The sequence below is a fragment of the Octopus bimaculoides genome, chromosome 7 (genome assembly GCF_046866305.1).
Source record: "Octopus bimaculoides isolate indiv1 chromosome 7, ASM4686630v1, whole genome shotgun sequence".
In the NCBI taxonomy this organism is placed as follows: domain Eukaryota; kingdom Metazoa; phylum Mollusca; class Cephalopoda; order Octopoda; family Octopodidae; genus Octopus; species Octopus bimaculoides.
This window is the reverse complement of record NC_142934.1, coordinates 46,572,905-46,598,213: the sequence shown is the minus strand read 5'-3', so window position 1 is coordinate 46,598,213 and position 25,309 is coordinate 46,572,905. Positions and strand designations below refer to the sequence as shown.

General features: G+C 37.6%; 2 protein-coding genes across 4 annotated transcripts in view; one reads left to right on the top strand and one right to left on the bottom strand.

Annotated features, from left to right (window-relative positions):
• The window catches only part of LOC106874173 (intraflagellar transport protein 81 homolog), a 40,412-nt gene extending 32,399 nt beyond the window's left edge, over positions 1 to 8,013 (bottom strand). Inside the window, exons 1-2 of one of the 3 annotated variants that reach the window (XM_014921822.3) lie at positions 7,847 to 8,013; positions 3,632 to 3,799 (exon numbers count right to left, since the gene is read on the bottom strand). In XM_014921822.3, coding sequence (XP_014777308.1) covers positions 3,632 to 3,775 — 144 coding nt within the window. In that variant the 5' untranslated portion in view covers positions 3,776 to 3,799; positions 7,847 to 8,013. Of the gene's footprint in view, positions 1 to 3,631; positions 3,800 to 7,548 lie in introns of all 3 variants that reach the window. The other 2 variants (XM_014921824.3, XM_014921823.3) reach the window with 2 other exon arrangements.
• On the top strand, positions 7,993 to 24,638 carry LOC106874174 (signal peptidase complex subunit 2). The gene is made up of 5 exons (XM_014921825.3): positions 7,993 to 8,151; positions 12,066 to 12,149; positions 14,766 to 14,926; positions 21,533 to 21,667; positions 24,368 to 24,638. The coding sequence occupies exons 1-5, from the start codon at positions 8,119 to 8,121 to the stop codon at positions 24,549 to 24,551; spliced, it is 597 nt and encodes a 198-aa protein (XP_014777311.1). The 5' UTR covers positions 7,993 to 8,118; the 3' UTR covers positions 24,552 to 24,638.
• The last annotated feature ends 671 nt before the right edge of the window (positions 24,639 to 25,309 follow it).

Below are 25,309 nucleotides of genomic sequence, written 5' to 3'. Positions count from 1 at the left end.
CCTTTTCAATTCTTTTGCCCCTATTCTCTAGTATCTACCTTGTACCTTGAGGCTATGCCCAACCATCTCTCTCTCTTTCACTCTGACTTCCTTTTCAATCAGCAGAGACAGGGCCTCAGCAAAACACCTGTTCCTGTCCCCTCTATCATACTTTCACCTCTTTCAATACTACTCCTCAACTCAGTGGAAAGGTCTTGTCTTGCAGTGGAAAAGTCATGTCTTGGTGATCTCACTAGTGCTGGTACCATGAAAAAAAGCAACCGGTATCATGAAAAAGTGCATCTGGTACACTCAGTAAAGTTGGCATTAGGAAGGGCATCCAGCTATAGAAACCATGCCAAAGCAGACATTGAAGCTTGGGTCAGGCTTCTGACTTGTCAGTTCCTGTTGAATTGTTTATGCCAGCATGGGTAAAAAATATTAACCAAGGATGATTATATATATATCATCATCATCGTTTAACGTCTGCTTTCCATGCTAGCATGGGTTGGACAATTTGACTGAGGACTGGTGAACCAGATGGCTGCACCAGGCTCCAATCTGATCTGGTAGAGTTTCTACAGCTGGATGCCCTTCCTAACGCCAACCACTCAGAGAGTGTAGTGATATATAAGATAAACTATAAATAATGGTCATTACATGGTTTTCTTTACTGTAGTAAATTTGATTTGGAGCTTTTTCCAGTTGTCATTATAGGTTTATTATTGATAAGTTTACTCAATTGGCCTTTGATCACTTGAGAAAAATTAAATGACTCAAAATATTAATGTTACTTTCATCAGAGCCATTTCTGGTTAGAGAGAGAGAGAGAGAGAGAGAGGGAGAGAGAGAGAGAGAGAGGGAGAGAGAGAGAGGGAGAGAGAGAGAGAGAGAGGGAGAGAGAGAGAGAGAGAGAGGGAGAGAGGGAGAGAGAGAGAGAGAGAGGGAGAGAGAGAGATAGAGAGAGAGAGAGAGATAGATAGATAGATAGATAGAGAGAGAGAGAGAGAGAGAGAGAGAGAGAGAGAGCTTGACTGGCCTAGAGATCGAACTCATGTTCACTAGCTAAGCTACTACACTTAATCAATGTTCATATTCACTATCTCACAGAATTAGTTTTGCTGGTAGGTGTGAAATCAATCTCTGAGTCAAACAATATAAATACTCTGCTTCAAGTGAAAAAAAATTCTCTGATATGGAGACCAGAATGAGAACTATGTACCACATGGATTTAATAAAGAACTTGGATCCAAATTCCAGAAATATTACTAAATACAACAGACACCTCAAAGCAACAACAGTTGAAATATTGTGAATGTAACAACCAAGATGGAGACACAAGTCTGAATAAATTAGTGTACAAGAATACAATAGTCACCTTCTGTTTCATCACAAATACCTTTACACTTAAATGCAAAGAAACAGATGTCAGTGCCAGTGGCACAAAAAAAAACACTCAATGCACACTGTAATGTGGTTGGCATTAGGAAGAGCATCCAGCTGTAGAAACCACGCCAAAACTGACATGGAGCACGATGCAGCAATGTAGCTCACTGGATCCTGTCAAAACGTCCAGTCCATGTCAGCATGGAAAATGACTGTTCAATGATGATGATACAATACAAATTGCTCAACTTAAACTTATAGTTCAAAAGCCAATAGTGTACTTAAGTATTGTGCGAAGAGGCAACATCATAAAAAAGAACAAAAGTTAAGTTAATGATAACATATTTAATTAAAAAAAACATTATGTTCTTGATTAGAAGTACTTATTGGGTGTGTAGAAAAGATAACAATTTAAAGATGTTATTTTAATTATTTTAGTAAGTATGGGAGACAATTCTGAGAATGTTTTCAATTTCATTAGACCTCACCAGAAAATCATTATTACCTCGAAAAATTAGTAAATACAGTGAAGGTGCAGGCATGTGGTTTTGGGTTGGTCCCATTATGTTTGAGGACTGGACTGCAGTAAGGAGAAGTCTATGGAAAAAAATCCTCCATCTCCATTCTTACTGGTCTTGTACCAGTTCAAAAATGATGTTAACATACTTTAGTTCACTTGGATTATCAAATGATTCTTTGGACATAAGAGTAGATGCCACACATTGGGAGTCCTGGGCACCTTATTTTTTTTTCAAATGTCCACATTCACATGTTTTTTCTGTTGGCTGCACCAAACATGATGACAGATGTGCTACATATTCTGCTAATTAACTCTTTATGCAGCACTGCTTCAGTGTTTTATCTTTCAGGGATAAAAGGGTTAAGTCACACAGCAATTTTATTCTGTCACTTACCTTTAACTTTCAGATTACTCTGGGAAATGTAATGCTTTTTTATACACAATGGTTTGAATTAACTATACATCATCTTGTAGCTTCAAGATTTCAATGATATAATTGTATAATTTTAGAATGACAGAGTAGGGTAAGTGTGAGAAGGCCAGGTTTGTCCAGTCTGAACATAAAATGGGTAAAATATTTTGGCCAGATATGGTCAGTTTAAATGCTAAATGGTTAAGTGTAAAAGGCAAGTGACAGTGCCTTTTACACTGGCAGTTATTTTAGTGCAGTAAAAGTAACATTAAGATAACATGTGAATGACTTTTAGTCATAGTCATGTGCTTGAAGAAGCTTCAGAGAAACTAGAACTAGTCTATTAAATCTACCTCAGTAATTCACTAGAACTTTTGAAGGATAAAAACAAGGTTCAACATGGGCAGGATTTGAACTCAGTATGTAAAGGGCTAGAACTAAATACTGCAAGGCATTTTGTCCAACACTCAAACAATTCCACCAATCCCTCACCTTATTCTTGGATGCTGCTTGACTAGATCAGATCACATCCCCTGTCTGGAAACCTTTTTGACACTGAAATAGATGAGCTCTGGCAACACTGCTTTTCTCTGTCAGAGCTTTACCGAACAGATTGATCTCACACATTTCCCCTGTCCTTATTCATATGTTTTAGTTTTATATGAGGGGGTACCCAAGAGAAACCGGAATTTTGCTATATTATTTTATTCACTTAGTTTTGCATGTTTACACTTTTATCGTTTTCAAAGTATTCTCCATTTGAAGCAATGCATCAGTCCAGGTGCATTTTCCACTATTCAAAGCAGTGCTGGAACTCTTGCGAAGTGATACCCTTTAATGCCTCCATCATTTCTTCTTCATCTCTTTCACATCTGCAAATTCTGTAGCACCAACTTTCGCCACCAGTGATGACCTTCGAAAAGAGTCTGGATCAACTTCCAACAGTTCTTTCAGTTCACGACATGCATGTGTTCTGCTTATGGCGGCGTCCTTGTAAGCAATTTGAAACATGACAACTGTTTCAGCTACCGTTTTCCCCTGCAGAAAACAGAATTTCATGGAAGCATGCTGTTCCTTCATTTCAGCAATTTCAAAAATTGACAAACACAGGAGAAGCACTGCAAAACAAAGACACACCATGTGGCAGTACTACATCACTCGATGCTGCTGGTCCGCACGCTGATGCCTGAGGGTCACATCAAGTGGTTTCTAGCCGTAGAAGACTGAACTACAAAGGGCTTGTCCCACAGAGAACACTTCCAGTTACTTTTGGGTACCCTCATACATGTGGATAATCTACAAGCAGAGAAGAAAAGAAGTTGAATGCTAATTACCTTAGAGTCTATTTCTGCCAAAACATCTGTAAGAATCTGTAGTAATGACAATGGCTCCAAGCTATCAAAAGATATCAGGTTAAAATTCTTATTGAAGGGTTCCTTGTTCAACCCTTGAACAATAAATTTCAGTTGATCCCTCATTGTGTTTTCTTCAGTGATTTAAAGCTAAAAAAGACATTCAAAGAATAAAAATAATAATTAGAAACAATAAATAAAGGTTTTCTGAAGGTAATGTAAATATAAAAAAGTTTGTCCGCAAGTAATTGATAATCAAGTGGACTAATGATCTAAAGCAGGCCGCCATGATTATCATTTCTTTCATATCTAGAACCACAAAGTCAATGTGCTCTGTTTTTAAGATAATAGTGCTTTTAAGGAAGATTCTGTTGCTAATTCTAGTAGGCTGTGTGAGCATATAGAGGCCTATCTCAAATGTTATTTTCTGACCTTCAGAATAAAAAAAAAAGAAGTTTTTCTATTAAAACACCAAACTACTAAATGTAAAATTATACTTACTCTTTGTTCATTCTGGGATATGCGAACTGATACAGTATGAGAAAATGATGGACAGAAAAAGGTCAAGAAGAAGATTTGTAGAGTATAAGACAAGACAATTAATAAAGTATAGGAGAATGATAATGTTGATACAGTATGGGACAATAAGACAGTTACAAGAATATGGTCAAGAGTTTATTTCTTATTACTGCTACTTATACAAGGTCCATCAAATAATTAACTTCAAAGTGAAATAAGTGACCAAACTATCGATAGGGTGACCCTGATAGTTTTAATCAATAAATACTAAAACTATTGAGGTGAATTTGCTAATCTGAGATCGAGCTAAGAGAAGGCAAGGGAGATAATTCAAAGCATTTTTTTTTTTTAATGGATTAACACGTTTCAAGGAATTAAATTTAGAAATAAATAATGGAGAAATAGAAGTCCCAGATATTTTTAGAGATGGTGACAAGTCCAGACATCTTTTATCCTGACTAAATTACCAGAAGGAAGTTATTCGTTCAGAGCTACAGGTAGCAGAATTGCCCAGCTAAGTAAAAATAGTGGTCATATAGGCATACACTTTATCTCCTTACACCCCTCCTTTTCCCTGACATATGTTTCCCACAGTCAATCTTCCCAACACCCACTTCTCGCCACCCATGCTCAACAACCATTGTATTAACCCCACTCTTTCTCTCACATAGCAACCTGCACACATGTCCCTGTTGAATCTCTTCCCCACAACATATCCTCCCAATAGCTCCTCCCTCTACCTGTGCCCATTCATTACACCCCTTTCCTCAATCTACCAATATCCTTTTGCAATCTCGTGAACTCACCTACTCATCCTCTCCAATCCCCAAACTACTCACCATCATCTCCTCTCTCTCTCTCCCTCTCCTCACCTAAGGCAGCCATGTTTCCCCTCTAATGAAAGAATCCTTTTTCTGTCCCTTCTTACTATAACCCCCCCTCTCCACACACACACACACACACACACACATTGATTAAGGGGTTTTGTCTTGCAACCTACTTGGTGGCTTCACTAGTGCCAGTGCTATGTAAAAAGCATCCAGTAAAATCTGTAAAGTGGTTGGCATTAGGAAGGGCATCCAGCAGCAGAAACCATGCCATAGCAGACACAAAGGATTGGTGCATTCTTCTGACTTATCAATTACTGTGGAACTGTCCAACCCATGCCATAATGGAAAACGGATGTTAAATGATGATTATCATCATCATAATTGATTCTGAATTGTAAACTCATCTTCTACGAGACTATCAACGATACAGAAAGAGATAGCAAATGGGTTATTAGTGATATAAAAGTGGGTCTTAAGTCATTCTGGAAGTTGTCAATGTAGAATTTACCCTTTAACTGTGAGACTGAATTTCATGGTTATTCCAGTAATGTTAAATATCTACCAAAAAATTGGTGTTTTCTGCAAGTCACATTGCTTCAATAAACTTGACATATCTCAACAAAGACTAGTTTCAAGCATGATATTCCACAAAAGATAGATTGGTATATAAAATTGCTTTCCAAAGTTAAGAGTAATGAAATTTTGAGTGGATATATATGATTCCCACAGTATAAAGGAGAAATATAGTAATTACAAAGAAGAAGAAAAAAAAGGAAAACAACTCCATATATTTTGTTGGTCAGTAGAAATATAGTATTTGTTATTACCTGGCTCTTATAGTAACTAGCTTAGACTGATGTTCAGTCTAAAGAGAGATATTTGCTGTACATATGATTAATGCTTCAGAATTTAATTGGAGGAGACAAAGTAACCTCGAGTTGTAGACCCAACAGATTGGTGACATCAATTCAATTGATTATCAACTTGGTGCTCTAAGAAATACGAGGGCCAGATTTGCTAAAATGCTAACAGTTATGTTAGTATATGCTACTCTGTAATAATCTGAGAGAAGACTTCTAAGCCAAGAGACGTGAGAAAGATGGTCTCACAGAGAAGCAACTTAACCAAATTTCAATGCCAGAGACAGATGAAAGCTTTGCTAATGACAGAGGTAATGAGATAGCTTTCATTGAAAATCTCAGTGTTGTGAGATCTACAATGTGTGATCAGGTCGCTGGTAGACTTAATTCTATGGAAACAGTTTATGTGGTGGGCACAAGAGAGAAAAATAGGTTGAAAGAGTTATATCCCTTGGCAGTTGACAGCGTCTTAAATTGGGACGAATATACAGGATAATGATTATATATATATATAATTCTCGAAACCACTTAAGAGGTGTGAAGAAAGACAAATGAGACTGAATATCAGTCGCACCTCTTGTTGGCGTAACAGAAGTATGCATGCGCACACGCACACATAAGCGCGCGTATCTCGACTTTCCTGATAACTTTCTGAAAGAAATGCATATCTTAATGAAATTTTGCAGAGATACATTTCGAGGGTATAGTTTACGATTATATTAATAATACTCAGCTAGCAGAATCGCTACCACGTCGGACAAAAAGTTGAGCAGCAATTCTTCAGGCACTTAGTTCAAATTCCGCTGAAGTCGACTTTGCCTTTCACCCCTTTGAGATCGATAAAATAAGTATCAGCTGAGCATTGGGGTCGATGTAATTGACTACCACCCTCCTCTAAAACTTCAGGGCTCGTATTTACAGCAGAAATGATAATTACTTTTTGAAGTAGTTTTGGATCATTCCCCCTGCAATCCTGACTTTGCTTTTCCAAACTATTTTTAAAATATGGTTCAAATGTACAAAAAACAAAAGAGAAAATTAAAAAAAAAACCTGTTGGGATTAACGGTAAACATTTTAAAAACTATTTTTAAAATACATATTCCAGCGGGTAGATTACGCAAAGCTGAGGTTTTAAATTTATAGAGGTAAACCCCACCCCTGCAAATGCTGAAGTTACGGTGATAAGTCGGGGACTAGGTGTGGAGGAAAAAAACCAAATGATATGAAACTCCCAACAAATTTTTTTCTTCTAAATTCTAACAATATAATTGTAATCTACATCTTCGGAAACGTAAATCTGCGAAATTCCGTGAAAAAAATATAGTTTTCAGAAAAGTTATGAAGGAACAAATTTAGAGCGGAACACCAACATGTAGTTATATGTCCAATGGTTCATCAGCTTTTTCTAAAGTTTATATCGTAAACACTAGAAACTGTTAATAGAAACACACGCACACAGACACATATCAATTACTTGTCTCAAAATATGTAATATACAATTAATCTTATTTACAATTTGATATATCAATACATCGTCTTAACCAAGAACAGGTAAATGAAGTAACAAGAATGGCATAACTACAGGGTTTTACCCCCCCCCCCCCAGACTTTGGGAGGTCATAACTTTCAGAAAAATGAATATTTTTTAATGAAATTTTCTATGAAAATGCCACAAGAATAATTACATACATTTATCAAATGTGTGTGTACACTAGTCAGCAAGTGCCTCATCTAAGTCGAATGATCTACTAGATGTAGCAGCGAAATTTCTTCTTAACCGCAAATTATTGTGGTAGATAAAGAAAAAGGACATTCAAGAAACGCTCACAAAACAAAGAGGATGTAAGTGTTCGTTTGACCAACCATTCATCCACTCAGTCCGGTCTGAATAAAGTCCATGTTTATGAAGAGCATAACTTGAATAAAGAAATAATGGGACGACATTAACTGGAATTATAAGAAAATATATATTAAGTATTTACTTCACCTAAAGCCTTTAGTTTTTTTTTTTTTAACTTTGTCCGTAGAATACACCATGTACGCAATAAAACTTGCAAACACTAGAACTTTGGTATGTATATATATATATATATATGTTCAGTAATGTTGTTTTGACAACGGTATCCAACGGAATAATTAACCCAGCCTCGTTCTGATAATCTACGTCGACTTCCGTTTATGACTTCCTCTGTGAAATCCGTGTTTCTCCTGTTTCCGCCTTTAATTAATTAATCTAACTCTGTTTACTTTTTAGCAAAAATGGCTAATAGTAACAAAGGTAAAAAGAGTGCAGTGAGTATAATTTATTTATATTACAAGCAGCTGGTTATTTAAGCAATCTTCAAATTACCCTTCCATATGTAGCGCTCCATCTGATGTTTATCGTTTCGTTCACACCGATCCAGATCTGACCAAACAGATATGTAATTTAAAGTATTCCAGCTGTATCCGTCCCGTCACCTCGTATATGTACGACTCTGTTTTGCAGTAGTTTCCTTCTATCTCAAAATGAAATGAGAATTATTTGAACGAAGTGTGGTTTCTATTTCCAACACGTCAAACTCTGTTCTCTTCTACGTATATTTACACATCTTAAAATACAACGTTCACTCACATATATATATATATACACATGCAGAAATATGTATGTTGTTTTTCATGCATCTACGCGCTTATCGGAATGAATTATCAGCTTCAAATATATTTTAATCGCATGAATACATCGTTGCTTATACCTATTGCCACTCGCCAAATGATCTCAAAAATTGTTAATAATTTATTGGCATTTTCGTTCGTTTTTACATTGCTGAAGTTCACTTTGCCTTTCTTCCTTTCGGGGCCGATAAATTAAGTATCCGTTGAGCCCTACCGTTTATGTAATCGACTCTCCCCGGAACTTGCTGGCACTTTTTGATGGAAAAAATTTATGGGGGGGGGGGGCTAATTATGATTTTTTTTTTTTTTTCACCTCACCCTCCTTACTCTCGGACCGATTTTGGCCAGTTTCTTTGGCACTACGCACTTAAAAGCCATGGGCCTTTCCGATAATTTTTTTTAAATTGTAAATATTTTCAGGCGAAAAGGTGTGTGATTTAAGTGAGATTTGGCTGTTGTTTCTGGCACATTGCACAACCACCATCCTCCTTTCTTTGTCATTCTCACATGAATTGATATTTTTCAATGTTTTTCTCATCATAAACTCATTTTATGGTTTGATAATTGGGAAGTAACGCGTGTGATCCATTGTTGGATTATAAGCACAAAAAGAAAAAAATTGTAACTCTAAGTGTCCCTCCCAAACCAAGCAAGGCCATGTGTGTACAAGAAAAAAGAAAGAAGCATATTTACTACCAGAAAAGTATGCTATTAAAATAAATCATCTTTTACAGACCTTTTTAAAATCACTGTGGGTTCTAGCAATGACCTCGGGTTCCCCAGGTTGGAAAAAAATGACCTTCTCAGGTTCCCTCGGGTTGAAAAAATATTTATATTTTCAGAATTTTTTGCTTTAATAGCATAAATATGTTTGTGGGGAGAAAAATACTAGAAAACACCAATACATCTGAGAGTGGCAAAGAAACGAGGAAAGTGGTTTGTGCAATGTCTTAGAAACAACAACCAAATCTCCCTTAAATTACACACCTTTTCATCTGAAAATATTTACATTTTTTTATTACGGAAAAGGCTTCTCCCATGGCTTTCGAGCATGAAGTACCAAACAAATTGGCCAAAATCAGTCCAGGGGTAGAGAGAGGGTAAGGTGAAAAAAAAAATTAAATTTCCAAAATTTCTTTTCATAGAGCGATGCTCCCCATTATTGCGAAGACCATGGTACAAAAAGCGTAAAAAAAGGGAAATTCCCCGTCAAAACAGAAATTCCAACTTATTTGGGCATCCTGATCTGAAACTGCCCAATATTCTTAAAGAAAATAAATACTATATATTCTTTTCTACTCTAGGCACAAGGCCCGACATTTTTGGGGAGGGAGCCAGTCAATTAGATGGACCCCAGTATGCAACTAGTACTTAATTTATCAACCCTGAAAGGATGAAAGGTAAAGTCGACCTTTACTGAATTTGAACTCAGAACAAAGACAGACAAAATACCGCAAAACATTTTGCCTGGTGTGCTAACGTTTCTGCCAGCTTTCCGTTTTGGTAAATAAATACTGTATATTGATTGCAATGTACAAATAATGAAGGTCATTTTTTTATGTTTTACAATATTACTTTACTGTCATATGCAAATTACTTAGTGTTGTTTTTATTCATTAAAGTTTGTGGAATTAGGTCAACTATCATAAACACATACACATACGCAAGCACGCACGTCCATTTCATATATCTTCTTTCAATTTCTGCTTTCTGCAAATAAATTTTTTACAGATACAACTGCTTACGAAAATAGGGATTAATGTATAATTTCTTTCTATGTTCATAATTATATCAATGTTTTAATGATTAGACAGAGGTCCAATAGAATAGCTCTCAGAAACAGACTACATACAAATTCGTTCTTCACAACTCCTGAAGCTGTTTTCTGACAAGGAGTGGAGGTGGAGTCAGGAAATTTTCAAACAGCTGGAGGCTCCATTCAAAACAGGGGACCCAAAATGATAAGGTTGAGAAACGCTATAATAGATTATGCCTAACCAAAAACAATCACAGCCACATCATCCAAGCAGACCAGGTGAAACCGGGCTTAGCTGCTAGTATATATATATATATATGTGAGGGGGTGATGAAAAGTTCCTGGTTTTAAGGATATCATGAAAGGCTTGGTTGGAGGCCCAACCTTCCGACTTCTTTTACAGGGCTTTGAAAAACTGAAGGACTGCGACAATAAGTGAGTGAATCTGAGTGGGGAATTAACTGATCCTGCTGTATTTTCTTTTACCCAAAGCCAGGAACTTTCAGCCTCCCCTGTATGTATGTGCGTACGTGCATACACACACACATATATATTATTCTTATACAAGAATGATATTGATATTGACTTCAAAGCTTCAGCCAGCTAAGCTAGCATCCGAAAATGGGTTAACTGGGTGAATCTTTGAAGTCACTGTCAACAACATTCTTTTATAAGGATAATAAATTTGTACTGTATAAAAGTATAGAGTAACCCATGAGACTAATGTAAACTTGTTTTTATTATAACCGAACATAGACACACACACACACATGGAGGTGATGTGTAGGTATTATATATTAGAAAAAATAATAAGGTATTCAGAGATCCAGATAGTTGTACATTTATAGATTTTTATTAATATGTCACATGTTTTTATAAATCATATATTAGCGCTTGCATCTGTTCTAATAGATTCTTCAAATTTAATTTTTTTTGTAGGGAATTGTCACTTTTTATAGTATTATTGAGTGTGTAGGGGGGGGGGAGAAAAAAGTAATGTGGGGTGTACAGGATAGTAAAAGTTTTGGCTGACTGTCATCCTGTACTCCCCTTGTTGTTAGCAAAATGGTATAAGCCAGCAGTGTGAGCAATTGGTTGTTTTAATGGTGGAACAAACAGGGGAATTCCATTAGTAAAAAGTTTTAATCGATTTTCTCGGTAAGTATGGGGGCTAGGGAAAAATACAAGCCACATTCCAATCTATGTACCCTTCTCCACATGTGTGCCATTTTTCACGCAAATCCACTCAGCCGTTTGGCTGTGAACCTCAAGACAAGAAAGAATACAACGATCGCCCATGTCCAATTTATATTATAGATATATATACACACACAAAACTGACCTTGCTTGTGCTTGTGCCTCGTAAAAAGCACTCAGTTCACTCTGCTGGATGGTTGGAGTTAGGAAGGGCATCCAGTCACAAAAACCCTGCCAAAACAGAGTCTGGTGCAAGCTCCTGTCAAGCCGTCCAACCCCATGCCAGCATGGAAGGCAAACATTAAACAAAGATGATGATATACATACACACACACAATGGGCTTCTTTCAGTTTCTGTCTACCAAACTCACGAGATTTTAGTCAGCCCAGGATTACAGTAGAAGATACTTGCCCAAAGTACCACATTGTAAAGCTTACAACACAGTCATTTATGCACCTTTCATATCAATGCCATCAAAAGTACCTGGCTATCAAAACATCACTAAAAAATAGCAAACTATAAACTTTGAATTTCTAGATTTACAAAAAAAAAACATTATATGTGAAAAATCTATTCAATCTTTTTGTCTATTTTTAGTGGTCGATTGAAGATAAACCTGTGAAAGTAGATAAATGGGATGGTACAGCTTTAAAGAATTCTCTGGATGATGCTGCAAAAAAGGTATGTTTTGTGTGCTGCTCTTCTTATTTTATCTGTTTTTTAAAAAAATTTCTGTGCTGGTGGCACGTAAAAAGCACCCTTCAAATGTTGGGCCTCACACAGGCAATGATAAGTGACGGAAATCTTTGGTGATGTGCCGTGTTTGAGAAGACCCGTCAAACCAAGTGAAATTGTAGTTGTGGCTGATGCTGATGTCACGTAACTGGCACCCACGCCAGTGGCATGTAAAAAGCACCCATTACACTCTTTGGAGTGGTTGGCATGAGGAAGGGCATCCAGCCATAGGAACCATGCCAAATCAAATTGGAACCTGGTGCAGCCTTCCAGCTTACCAGTTTCAGTCAAACTGTCATTTAGCAGATGCTAAATGATGATGAGTTAGTGGAGGAAATGCTGTGTCCATGACTTGTGTCAGTGGTAGAAAGTTACCCCTGAATAAGAGGCCAGACCCCTATGACTACACTGGAGTGAATTTCTTAATAGGTATTCAAGGGTGACATTGGAATATTAACCCTTTTGTATTCTGATTCTATCAAATGCAATGCTTACTCATTCACATTATTTTAAATTAATCATGCATTATCTCAAAGCTTCAAGATTACACTGATGTGATTATTTTTAGAATAACATTGTAGGGTAGGTGGTAGAATATTTGTGCCGAACATGGCAGGTTCAAATGTGAAAAAGGATTAAACTGGGCTATGGATTAAGTCCACCGCATGAAAATTTTTACAGTTTATTGGATGGGCTTCCACACAGTTTCCATTTACAAAATTTTATTTGTAAAGCTTTGGTCAACCCAAGCTTATCATTTGCTCAAATTGCTCTGCAATGAGATTGAACCTGGATCTACATGGTTGATCATCCCACTACCCACTACTTTTTGACTTATTCCTCTTCCAGTGCTGCTCCTATATCTCTAATTGTATCCCTCTCCATGCTGCTATTTCCCTTCAACTGCACCTTAACCCTTGTTTATTACTCACTATATTCACCTCTACTCCCATCTTGAACCATCCGTTACCCTCTCCTCACCCTCTTATGGAAATATCCTCCCTCTCATCCCCTCACATGACCCACTGTCTGTTCTCACTTACGCTCACCCTTATGTACCTTGAATGTTGACTTTAGCACACCACTACTTTATCTCCTTTAACCATGTTTCTCCTCTACAGCAAGGCACCTATGCTTGTCCCTTCATCATACTTTAGTCTTTCAACACTAGGCATAATGTTACCTACCTCCACCTTCCCTTCTCAAATACTCCTGTTTTTTAGTAGTGGGAGTTTTTTTCTTTTTCCCTGTTATTTTTCTGTCTTGAAAGTTTAAACGGCAACCTCACTAGTTCTGGTAGCATGAAAAAAGCACCTAGTACACTCTGTAAAGTGGTTGGCATTTAGGAAGGGCATTGAGCTATAGAAACCACGCCAAAGCCGATACTGAAGCTTGACATGGTTTTGCAGCTTGCTGGATCTTGTAAAACCGTCCAACTCATGCCCGCATGGAAAATGGACAATAATTGACGATGGTGAAAACAGCTATACCTGCTTGCCTTTCATACTTTGAAGAACTTGAAGTAACAACAAAGGAAAAAATGCTTACAAAAATAGGAATGGTAACTTAGAGGCCACATTGTTTAATCATTTTTTGTTTAAGAGTGTTGTAGTTCATTTGAAGCATTGTAGTGCAGGAGTAAGTGTTTAACAATGCAGAAAATTTTACAAAAAACTTTTATAGTCTTATACTTCAGGTGCAAAGACCTATCGTTAGAAGGAAGCAGTCCAAGTAATGTGTATAACAAAATTGATTTCATTTTATCTTATTTTATCTTAAATTGCAGTTTAAAATATAAAATCGATGTAAATACACATTTCTTGAACTACTTCCTTTGTAACTAAGATATAAAGGGTTTCTTTTTTGTAAAACTTTCTACATTAGCTTTTATTTTCCTTTTTTTTTTTCATTTTCTATTTCTTGTTTATTAATTTTAAAATGTTTTAGGAAAATTATATCACCTTTTGCAAGTCTCTATCATAATCATGTGAAACATACACTCTTTTACCTGTTTCAGTCATTTGACTGCAGCCATGCTGGAGCACCGCCTTTAGTTGAGCAAATCGACCCCAGGACTTAGTCATTGTAAGCCTCGTACTTATTCTATCGGACTCTTTTGCCGAACCGCTAAGTTACGGAGACGTAAACACACCAGCATCAGTTGTCAAGCGATGTTGGTGGGGACAAACACAGACACCCAAACACGCACATATATATATATATACATATACATATATACGACGGGCTTCTTTCAGTTTCCGTCTACCAAATCCACTCACAAGGCTTTGGTCGCCCTGAAGCTATAGTAGAAGACACTTGCCCAAGGTGCCACGCAGTGGGAATGAACCCGGAACCATGTGGTTGGTAAGCAAGCCACTTACCACACAGCCACAGAAATTTTGAAAATTACAATAATACTAATTTATAAATAAAATATAACTTTTTAAAGGTATTGTATTGCTACTTTTGTGTATCTTTCTTCATTTTCAGCATGTCTGATGTGTATTCATAAATACATAGTCATTTTTGTTTCTTTTCTTTTTTTTTTTCTTATTATTCTAGGTTCTTGTTGAGAAAATGGGATTTGTTGAAAGCCACAAGTTGATGGATGGACGTCTAGCTATCTGTACAGTTGCAGTCGGATTTGCAATGTTTGCACTCATTTGGGATTATTTGAAACCCTTCCCTAACTCTCGGCCAGTTCTCATTGTCTGTGTTCTATCGTATCCTTTACTACAAAGTGGTCTTTATCTCCACACTTACACGTAAATGCAGTGACAAACAGACATGCACACATATGTAGAGGAACATGTGGAAGGGATAGTCTTAGAAAGATGTGGGATGAAGTGGTGGGAAAAGATCTATGAATTTTGGGTCTCACAGAGAAGATGACAGGGGGCTGAGACTCCTGGCGGTTTACTGTGCTTGGAAAGAATGACCAAGCTAAGTAAAAGTCTGGTTACCCTTGTGTCCAGGTTCGTCCTTTGCAATTCTCTCCAGTTGAGTATCCCTAATCTTGCGAGCTTGTAAGTGCTGGTGCCACATAAAATGCACCCATGCTGGTGCTGTGTAAAAGCATCCAGTACACTCTGTAAAATGGTTGGTGTTAGGAAGGGCATCCAGCCGTAGAAACCATGCCGAAACAGACATGGAGCCTGGACAGCCCTTCAGTTGGTCAGCATCTGTCAAACTATCCAACACATGCCAGCATGGAAAAATGGACATTAACCGATGATGGTGATATATACATATATATATAACGTGAGAGAGTTAAGGGTTGGAGGTACAACCCACTAAGGGATAGTATCTATCCAGTATACTGCTGGGAGGGTACCCAATTATTGCTACACTAGTGCTATATACTAGGTGCAATCAATGGGAGCGGGTAAAAGTGGAGGTTTTACCCAAAATTTGTGTAGCAATTAGAAAATGGAGGATAATATGCTGAACCCAACTACTTGCAGACGGTGTATCCCGTTGAATTCATTAATTTAATTCATAGCAAAAGTGACAAAAGAGAGGAAGAAAAGAAAAAGAAAAGAAGAACCAAAGCACAGGTGTCCCTGGCAGACTATGTTATTTTGCCAACATGGTTTACATATAGAAGTACAAAGTACATAAGGAATAACATAGTCTGCCATGGACACCTGTGCTTTGGTTCTTTCTTTCTTTTTCTTTTCTTCCTCTCTTTTGTCACTTTTGCTATGAATTAAATTAATGAATTCAACGGGATACACCGTCTGCAAGTAGTTGGGTTCAGCATATTATCCTCCATTTTCTAATTGCTACATATATATATATATATATATATATATATATATATATTGGGTTGTCCGGAAAGTTCATGCAGATTTTTAAAGGAAAGAAAAAGGTCAATAAATACTTGCCATTACAGTTTTAATCAACCAAATATGAACCATTTTGTTCCACAATGCGTCTCCATCTTTCCTTTAATTTGAAAAAACCCTCTTCCCAGAATTGAGGTGGTTTCATGGCAAAGAATTCATCAAGGTATCTTTTTATGTCATCCAAGGAATTGAAATTTTTACTATTAAGACTAAGAGACCTGAATAAGTGGAAATCCGAAGGAGCAGTAACTGGTAAATATGGAGGGTGGGGTAACACATCCCAGCCGAGCTGCAGCAATTTTTGTCTGGTTCCCAAATAAACATGCGGTCTTGCATTATCATGTTGGAAAACAACACCCTTCCAGTTAGCCAATTCTGGACGTTTCTCTTCAATTGCTGCTTTTAACTCGTCCAGTTGTGTGCAGTATTTTTCAGAATTAATTGTCTGGTTACTTGGGAGAAGCTCATAGTACAGAATTCTTTTCCAATCCCACCAGACACAAAGCAAGACTTTTTTAGAGTGAAGACCTACTTTTGGGGTGGCTCATGTCGCTTACTCCAGGATCTCTTTCTCTGAACATTTCGGTAGATAATCCATTTCTCATCACCTGTCACAATTTGCTTTGAAAAAGACATTTTCATTCCGTTTATAAAGCGAATCACAGATAGAAATGCGATCCAAAAGGTTCTTCTCACTCAACTCATGTGGTACCCAAACATCGTAGCAATTTGTGTATCCAAGCTTTACCAGATGCTCATGAACGATGGATTTTGATAGGTTGAGGCTTTCTGCCAATTCTCGGGTTGTGCAATGTGGGTTATTCTCAATTAATGACTTGATTAAGTCATCGTCTGTAGTGGATGGTCTGCCTGATCACTTTTTATCAATAAGGCTACAATCTCCAGCTCGGACCCTTGTGAACCACTTCCGTACAATTTTTTCAGATAAAGAAACATCACCGTAAACTGCACATATTTCTTTGGCTGCTTGTGAGGCATTTTTTCCTTTATGGAAAAAGAAAAGCATCAAATGGCGGAAATGAACTTTCTTATCTTCCATTTTAAAAGGTTACAGAATTAACACAGGTTGTAGGAACATAAACCTTCCACGAAAAGATAGCTTAAACTGTGCTCTGAATGGAGGTGTAGTCAAATCCTATTTTATGAACTCAACCATGTTCTAAAATAAGTCGAAAGGTAAGCCACTATAAATTGGTACGCACTTTCCAGACAACCAAATATATATATATGACCGAGACCTTTGGAAATGTGCTGTGCGTGAGAAGACCCGGCAAGCCAAGTAAGATCGTTGCCAGTGCCCCTGGACTGGCTCTTGTGCGGGTGGCACATGAGATGCACCATTTTGAGCGTGGCCGTTGCCAGTACCGCCTGACTGGCTCCCGTAGGATTTTCGAGTGAGATCGTTGCCAGTGCCCCTGGACTGGCTTGTGCGGGTGGCACATAAAAGACACCATTTCGAGCGTGGCCGTTTTCGTGCGGGTGACACGTAAAAGCACCCACTACACTCTCTGAGTGGTTGGCGTTAAGAAGGGCATCCAGCTGTAGAAACTCTGCCAAATTAGATTGGAGCCTGGTGTTGCCATCCGGTTTCACCAGTCCTCAGTCAAATCGTCCAACCCATGCTAGCATGGAAAGCGGACGTTAAACGATGATGATGATGATATATAAACAATTGCAGCGTGGAAGGTGTTTATAAGCCATTTAAAATAACACACAAAAGCCGTCAGATTCACTTCAACATTTAAATTTAATTTGTCAAAATATTTTCGTCGCTTTGAGATCGCGACCTGATCACTGACAAAATTGTGCAGCACAATTTTGTCAGTGATCAGGTCGCGATCTCAAAGCGACGAAAAGTCAAAAAAATATTTGGCTTCAATATAAAGCATATTACTCTACCTTCAGTATTCGAGTACTATCATTTTTCACCTAGTTTTGCATTTATGTGCTTACTTGTGTGTGTATTTTTATATATATATATATATATATAATTAAAAGAAGAAAATTGAGAGTCAATGGTTAATAACTAATTTATTAACAAATTGATAAATCATTCCTACAATTGTTTCAATTCATACTCAACTACCAGTAATACCTGTCATTGATCAGGTAATTACTTTTACTGTTTCTTGGGCTGAGAAGCTAGAAAAACGGGTGTAGCATATAGAAGAATAGCCTTACAGAATCCAGTTCACTGTGATGGCACTGGAAAGGCTGCAGGTCAAGTGGAACATCATTTAGTAGACATTTTTTTGATTAGGAATATCAGTAAGTAAATAGTCAAATAAAATTACAAATGCTGTGTCGGTGCACAATTAGTGTTGTACTATTGCATAATTTTTGTTAGAACAAATTAGGCAATAGCATAATAGGAGATGCAGAAAAAGATAGCACATCATGCATTTGTTTGGTGTTTGTTTTTTGACAGTCTATTTTTAGTAGACATTTTTTTGATTAGGAATATCAGTAAGTAATAGTGAAATGAAATTATAAATGCTGTGTCCTGTCAGTGTTAGTGCTGAAACTTCAATGCTATATTACGAGAATGGAAGGCAAGGCAACATCATCATCATCATCGTTTAACGTCCGCTTTCCATGCTAGCATGGGTTGGACGATTTGACTGAGGACTGGTGAAACTGGATGGCAACACCAGGCTCCAGTCTGATTTGGCAGAGTTTCTACAGCTGGATGCCCTTCCTAACGCCAACCACTCAGAGAGTGTAGTGGGTGCTTTTACGTGTCACCCGCACGAAAACGGCCACGCTCGAAATGGTGTCTTTTATGTGCCACCCGCACAAGCCAGTCCAGGGGCACTGGCAACGATCTCGCTCGAAAATCCTACAGGAGCCAGTCAGGCGGTACTGGCAACGGCCACGCTCAAAATGGTGCATCTCATGTGCCACCCGCACAAGAACCAGTCCAGGGGCACTGGCAACGATCTTACTTGGCTTGCCGGGTCTTCTCACGCACAGCACATTTCCAAAGGTCTCGGTCAGTAGTCATCGCCTCGGTGAGGCCCAATGTACGAAGGTCTTGCCTCACCACCTCAGCCCAGGTCTTCCTGGGCCTACCTCTTCCACGGGTTCCCTCAACTGTTAGGGTGTGGTACTTTTTCACGCAGCTATCCTCCTCCATTCTCACCACATGTCCATACCAGCGCAATCGTCTCTCTTGCACGCCACAACTGATGCTTCTAATGTTCAGCTTTTCTCTCAAGATACTTACACTCTGACGGGTATTCACATTGACATTACACATCCAACGGAGCATACTGGCTTCATTCCTTGCGAGCTTACGTATGTCCTCAGCAGTTACAGCCCATGTTTCACTGCCATGTAGCATGGTTGTTCGTACGCATGCGTCATACAGTCTGCCTTTTACTCTGAGTGAGAGTCCCTTTGTCGCCAGCAGGGGTAAGAGCTCTCTAAACTTTGCACAGGCTATTCTTATTCTAGCAACTACACTTTCAGCGCACCCACCCCCACTACTAACTTGGTCGCCCAGATAGCGGAAGCTATCGACTACCTCTAGTTTTTCACCCTGGAATGAGATAGAAGTTGTTTCCTGTTTGTTTGCAGTCTTTATTGCACCTGAACATCTGCCACAAACAAAAACTAACTTGCTAGTTAACCTGCCTTTGATGTTGCTGCACCTCTTATGTGTCTATAGCTTGCACCGGGTACATCTTATAGAGTTACTACCTACTCCTTTTCTACATACTGAGCAGGGCCATCTACCTGAAGGGGTTTGTGTTTTATCTACCTTCCTACTTATTAGGATTTTGGTTTTAGCTAGGTTGACTCTAAGGCCCTTCAATTCTAGACCTTGCTTCCACACCTGAAACTTCTCCTCTAGTTTGTAATAAATAGTCCAATGAAATTACAAATGCTGTGTCCTGTCAGTGAGATTTAGGTTTACTTGTCCTGTATGTGTGTATTATATACGAGAAAAACCTGTAATAATTGAAATAGAAAAAAGATGGATTTCATATACGAACTTCTGTTTGTTCTTCAAGTTGCAATCCAGTAACTTTTAGTGTTTGGCCCTGTCTTTTAGTAATGTTCATGGCAAAAGAAAGTGGGATAGGAAACTGTAAGGGCTTAAATTTGAATAGAACATTAGATGATATAATTGGTATGCAAGGGATGAAGACAGTGTCACGTTTACCACAACCAGTGAGAATATTTGCTTCAATGCAGTTCACCATAGGTTTGTGCACAGTTAGTGTTGCCTCCCTTGAACCATTTATTTTCATTTTATGGGACGTTTACCACAAATAGTGAGAATATTTGTGAACAATTAGTGTTGCTTCCTTTGAACCATTTACTTTCACTTTGTGGGGCAAACAAACTGACAGAATCTCTCTTTCATATATGTAGATTAATAAATTACAAATTTATGTAATAAATTTGAGTTTATAAGTTGTGAGCAAAATATCAGGGAAATATTAAACATTAAAGAATTACATGATGAACAATTTGTTCTTTCCAGCAGAGTAAATATATGAAATTATATGTATTTCTTAGTGTATGTATGGTAAGTAGCTTGCTATAGGTGTAGGAATGGCTATATGTTAAGTAGCTTGCTTACGAAACACAAGGTTCCATGTTCAGTCCCACTGCGTGGCACCTTGGGCAAGTGTCTTCTACTATAGCCTCAAGCCGACCAAAGCCTTGTGAGTGGATTTGGTAAGCAGAAACTGAAAGAAGCCCGTCGTATATATGTATATATATATATGTGTTTGTCCCCCCCAACATCGCTTGACAACCGATGCTGATGTGTTTATGTTCCCATAACTAAGCAGTTTGGCAAAAAAGACCAATAGAATAAGTACTAGACTTACAGAGAATAAGTCCTAGGGTCGATTTGCTCAACTATAGGTGGTGCTCCAGCTTACATACATGAACACAAATTCAAATCTGTTTAATCAATGGACATAGATATTTATAACGTCTGTACGTAAATTTTTTTTATATATATATATTTACTCTTGTTTTAGTCATTATAGGGTGCATTTTTGGAAACAGTTGAGGGTTGATGGCAAAAGGAAGGGCATCCAGTTGTAGAGAATCTGCCTCAGCAAATTCCATCTGACCCTTACAAGCATAAAAAGTGGATGTTAAAACAATGGGGTGTGTGTGTGTTTTACGTAGTTTGAATATTTTATTTGAGAGAAAACTGATGATCTCTCTACACACCCCTTACATCCTTGAGAGCTCCCAATGCTCCCAGTGGGGTACTACTATCCTCAGGCTAAGAACCACTGGTTTAGCTATTTCTACTACACTAAAAAAGATTTATTATGAATAGGTCATTAAAAATATGTGCTGTTAATAAATCGTTCTTTCTTATATATAATTTCTTCTTCCAACATGTCATTCTTTATTTGACACTATTAAAATGTGAAAATGTTGAAGCTCCAGTTTGTCTCCCTTATCGTTTCCTTATCTGAAAAACAGATATTTTTTCTTGATGGCTATTCTCACACTTTACACATCTTACAAAGAGAAAGGAATATTTCTCGTGGCACTACAGAAAGACCCTGCCGGTGTTGATCCGGACAATGTGTTGACCATTTCATCTTATCTCAAAAAGTTAGTGTGTTGTTATTTTAATACATTTCCTAATATAGGATCTCTTGTTAATGTTTACCAACATCTTATCTATCTGTGTGTTGAATTAACGTTATTGTTTTGAAGCAAGTTTAAAAATAACATTGGACTATTTACTGATAGGAGGACTCAGTACTGAAAGAGTCAAACTTATAAAATCCATATTGACTTGGATTTCAGTTTCACCTTACTGCTTATTGCTGCACTTGTCAACAATTATTTTATGACATTTATATAATAAATTATATATATATATATATATATATATATATATATATACATACAGTGGGTACATAAAGGTGCAGGGTGGCTGTGTGGTAAGAAGCTTGCTTACTGACCACATGGTTCTGGGTTCAGTCCCACTACATGGCACCTTTGGCAAGTGTCTTCTACTATAACCTCAGGCCAACCAAATCCCTGTGAATAGATTTGGTTGACGGAAACTGAAAGAAGCCTGTCGTATATATGTATATATATGTTTGTGTGTCTGTGTTTGCCCCCCCCCCCACCACCACCACCATCGCTTGACAACCAATGGTGTGTTTACGTCCCTGTAACTTCGTGGTTCGGCAAAAGAGACTGATAGAATAAGTACTAGGCTTACTTTGTTCGACTAAAGGCGGTGCTCCTGCATGGCCGTAGTCAAATGACTGAAACAAATAAAAGAATACATTTTATTAAAGCTGAAAAATTATCACAGAACTGTTTCAGTTTCTGTTTGTTGGACAGTTGTGATAAAATTGTGTACATTTGTGATTGCATATGTACAATCACAATTTTACTTCAGTTCCTGTCCAGCAAACAGGAACGTGAAACTCTGAGTAACAGTTCTGTGATAATTTTGCAGCTTTAATAAAAAGTATATTACTCTACCATTGGCATTTGAGTACTATTTTTGCCACTTTGTTTTACACTTAGGTGCTCACATGTAAAAAAAATATATATACATGCCCAAAGCCACACTAATAGCTTTGGAGTGAAATTTAGGATCGATTTTCATAAAACTTTTCTGAGCTGGTTTGTACACTATGGCAACACCATTATTATGTTTTCAATATTCTGTGTAACATCCTTTATTTTTATTTCAGATTCTTCAGTTTTTGGATGAACCACGCTAATAGCTTTTGAATGAAAATAGCCCTTCTAGACATTTTTTTCTGAAAATGAAGGGTAATGATACAGATTAAGCATACATTCAGTATATAACAGAAAACCGTTATTATAATATAACATTTATTGACATAATGAATTCTATAGCCACATGGGTGCCAAGACTGACAGTTAGAGATTTAAGGAATATTGGCCACAAGTTAGGTAGGAAACCTGGACAAACAAGCAAAGATATTTTCACCACCGCTGGACTTCCTCATGTACCGAAAACCACCAGAAATCGCATTCTTAGGTCCATGACTTTGATGCAAGAGCCCTTGAAACTGCCTCCTTTAACACTTCATCACAGGAGTTTGGGGTTTCAATGGGCCCAAAAGTACATGACGTTAGACGTAAGTTGTGTTCTGTTCACTGATGAAACCAGGGTAACCTTGATGGACCTGACAGTTGGGCAAATGTTTTTGGAGGTGAGCATCACCAACATTTATAACATCAACAAGAAAGTGGAGGAGTCATGTTGTGGGGTAGTATCATTGGGGACAAATTTGTTGGCCCACTCAGGGTACCTGAAGAGGTTAGAGTGACCACAGCCACCCACAGCAATCTCCTGAAGGAGGTCTTGGATCCCTGGCTAGAAGACATACTCCTGTCACTTCTAAAGAATCTCATATTCATGCATGACAACGCTTCCTCCCACTCTGTTAGGACCACCCAAACATTTCTAGGGTCTTACAGCATACAAGGTGAAAGGTTGATGGTGTGACTGACATCATCTCCAGATCTCAGCCCTGTTGAAAATCTTTGGTCTGTCATTAGACAAGATGTTTATGCCAATGGACACCAGTTTACATCAAAAGATGTCTTATGGGAGACCATCAAAGCTGCAGCAGAGGCAGTCTAACTTGCTACTATTAAGAAATTGACAGATTCCATGACTAATAGAATTTTTAAAGTTATCTGTCGAAATGGCACTCGTGGCTAAATTATTCATTATGTCAAATGTTATAACATTATTATGGTTTTCTGTTAAATATATACTCAATGTATGCTTATTATGTATCATTACCCTTCATTTTCTGAAAAAAAAATGTCTAGATGGGCTATTTTCATTCAAAAGCTATTAGTGTGGTTCATCCAAAAACTGAAGAATCTGAAATCAAAAAGAAAGGATGATATACAAAATAATGAAAACATAACAACAGTGTGTCCATAGTGTGCTGCAGTTTTCTATTATTATCTCCTTCAGCATGCAGCAATGAATCAATGAAAGTGCAGTATGACAGTCTGATCATGTAACTATGTGGCTACTTACCATAAGTCAGTAATTCTTATCCAGTGTACTCTCAGTAATAATACTGTGTAAGTGATAAATGTATTTCTGAGGTTAAATTCGAGCAGTATTATGGGTTGGATAAAGAGGGACTTGGCCAGACAGATTTGCCATAGGAAAATCTTTTAATGTGTTTTGTGGCCAAAGAACTTCTTGAAATATTTGTATTATGGTATTAATTAGGGTTTTTTTCTTCTTCATAATTATTGGCTGATTTCACTGATTCCTTGTTTGTCTTACAGATATGACGATGTATACCAACTCATGGTTGATTACGAAAATGGTGTAAAAGGTTGCTCCCGGTCTGGAACCTTAAAGCATTCTGTGGCGAAATACTTTGATGAAAATGGTGTTCTATGTTACAATGTTTACAAATCTGAATTGAAAAATCTCGTTGACAAATTACTTACTAAAAAAGATGACTGATTCTTTTAGTAATGATTGTCTTCATTCACTTCTTGAAATTGTAAAGTTTGACATTGGTGAAATGAGAAAAATAAATGTGAAACTGTAGTTGTTGCTTATATTTTAGTGTTATTTCTTTCAAATTGGACTTGATTGATCATCATCACCCTTGTTTAACGTCTGATTTCCATGCTGACATGGGTTGGACGGTTTGACAGAAGCTGAAGGACTGTTCAGGCTCTTTTCTCTTTTAAAGATGAGTATGATTTGAGGGAGGCCTTGCTGCCATTTCTAGCAGTTTCAGCAACCGCATAGATGTTTCCCTTGCTACATTGGAGTATTCTTGTGCTTAATAGTTGGTACTGTTTTGAGCACCGCTACTATCATCCTCACTCAGATATATTATTTAAAAAAAAAAATCAAAGAAGTTTACTCTGCAATTTTGTATTTTTAGCTTCAGTCCCACCTAGAAATGTATGGAAGCCTCAGAGGGAAACTTAATTTGTCCTCCAGTTTAACATCACCATATGTTCATTGGATGTTTTACTGAAGTCCACTCTAACACAGGTATTCAGGTCAGGTCATTGGATTCCTAGCTGCCTTGAAAAATCTGAAAAGTGCCATGGATGCTGCCCTTGTCCCTGTCAGCCATTACAACAAAAAATCAGCTGGATACAAGAAAAATCAGATGTGTATTAAAGAGTAGTCTGTATTTGTGTAGACATGTGATGTGTATGGAGGATGTCAATTGTATAAAGAAATACTGAGCGCTTGGAAAT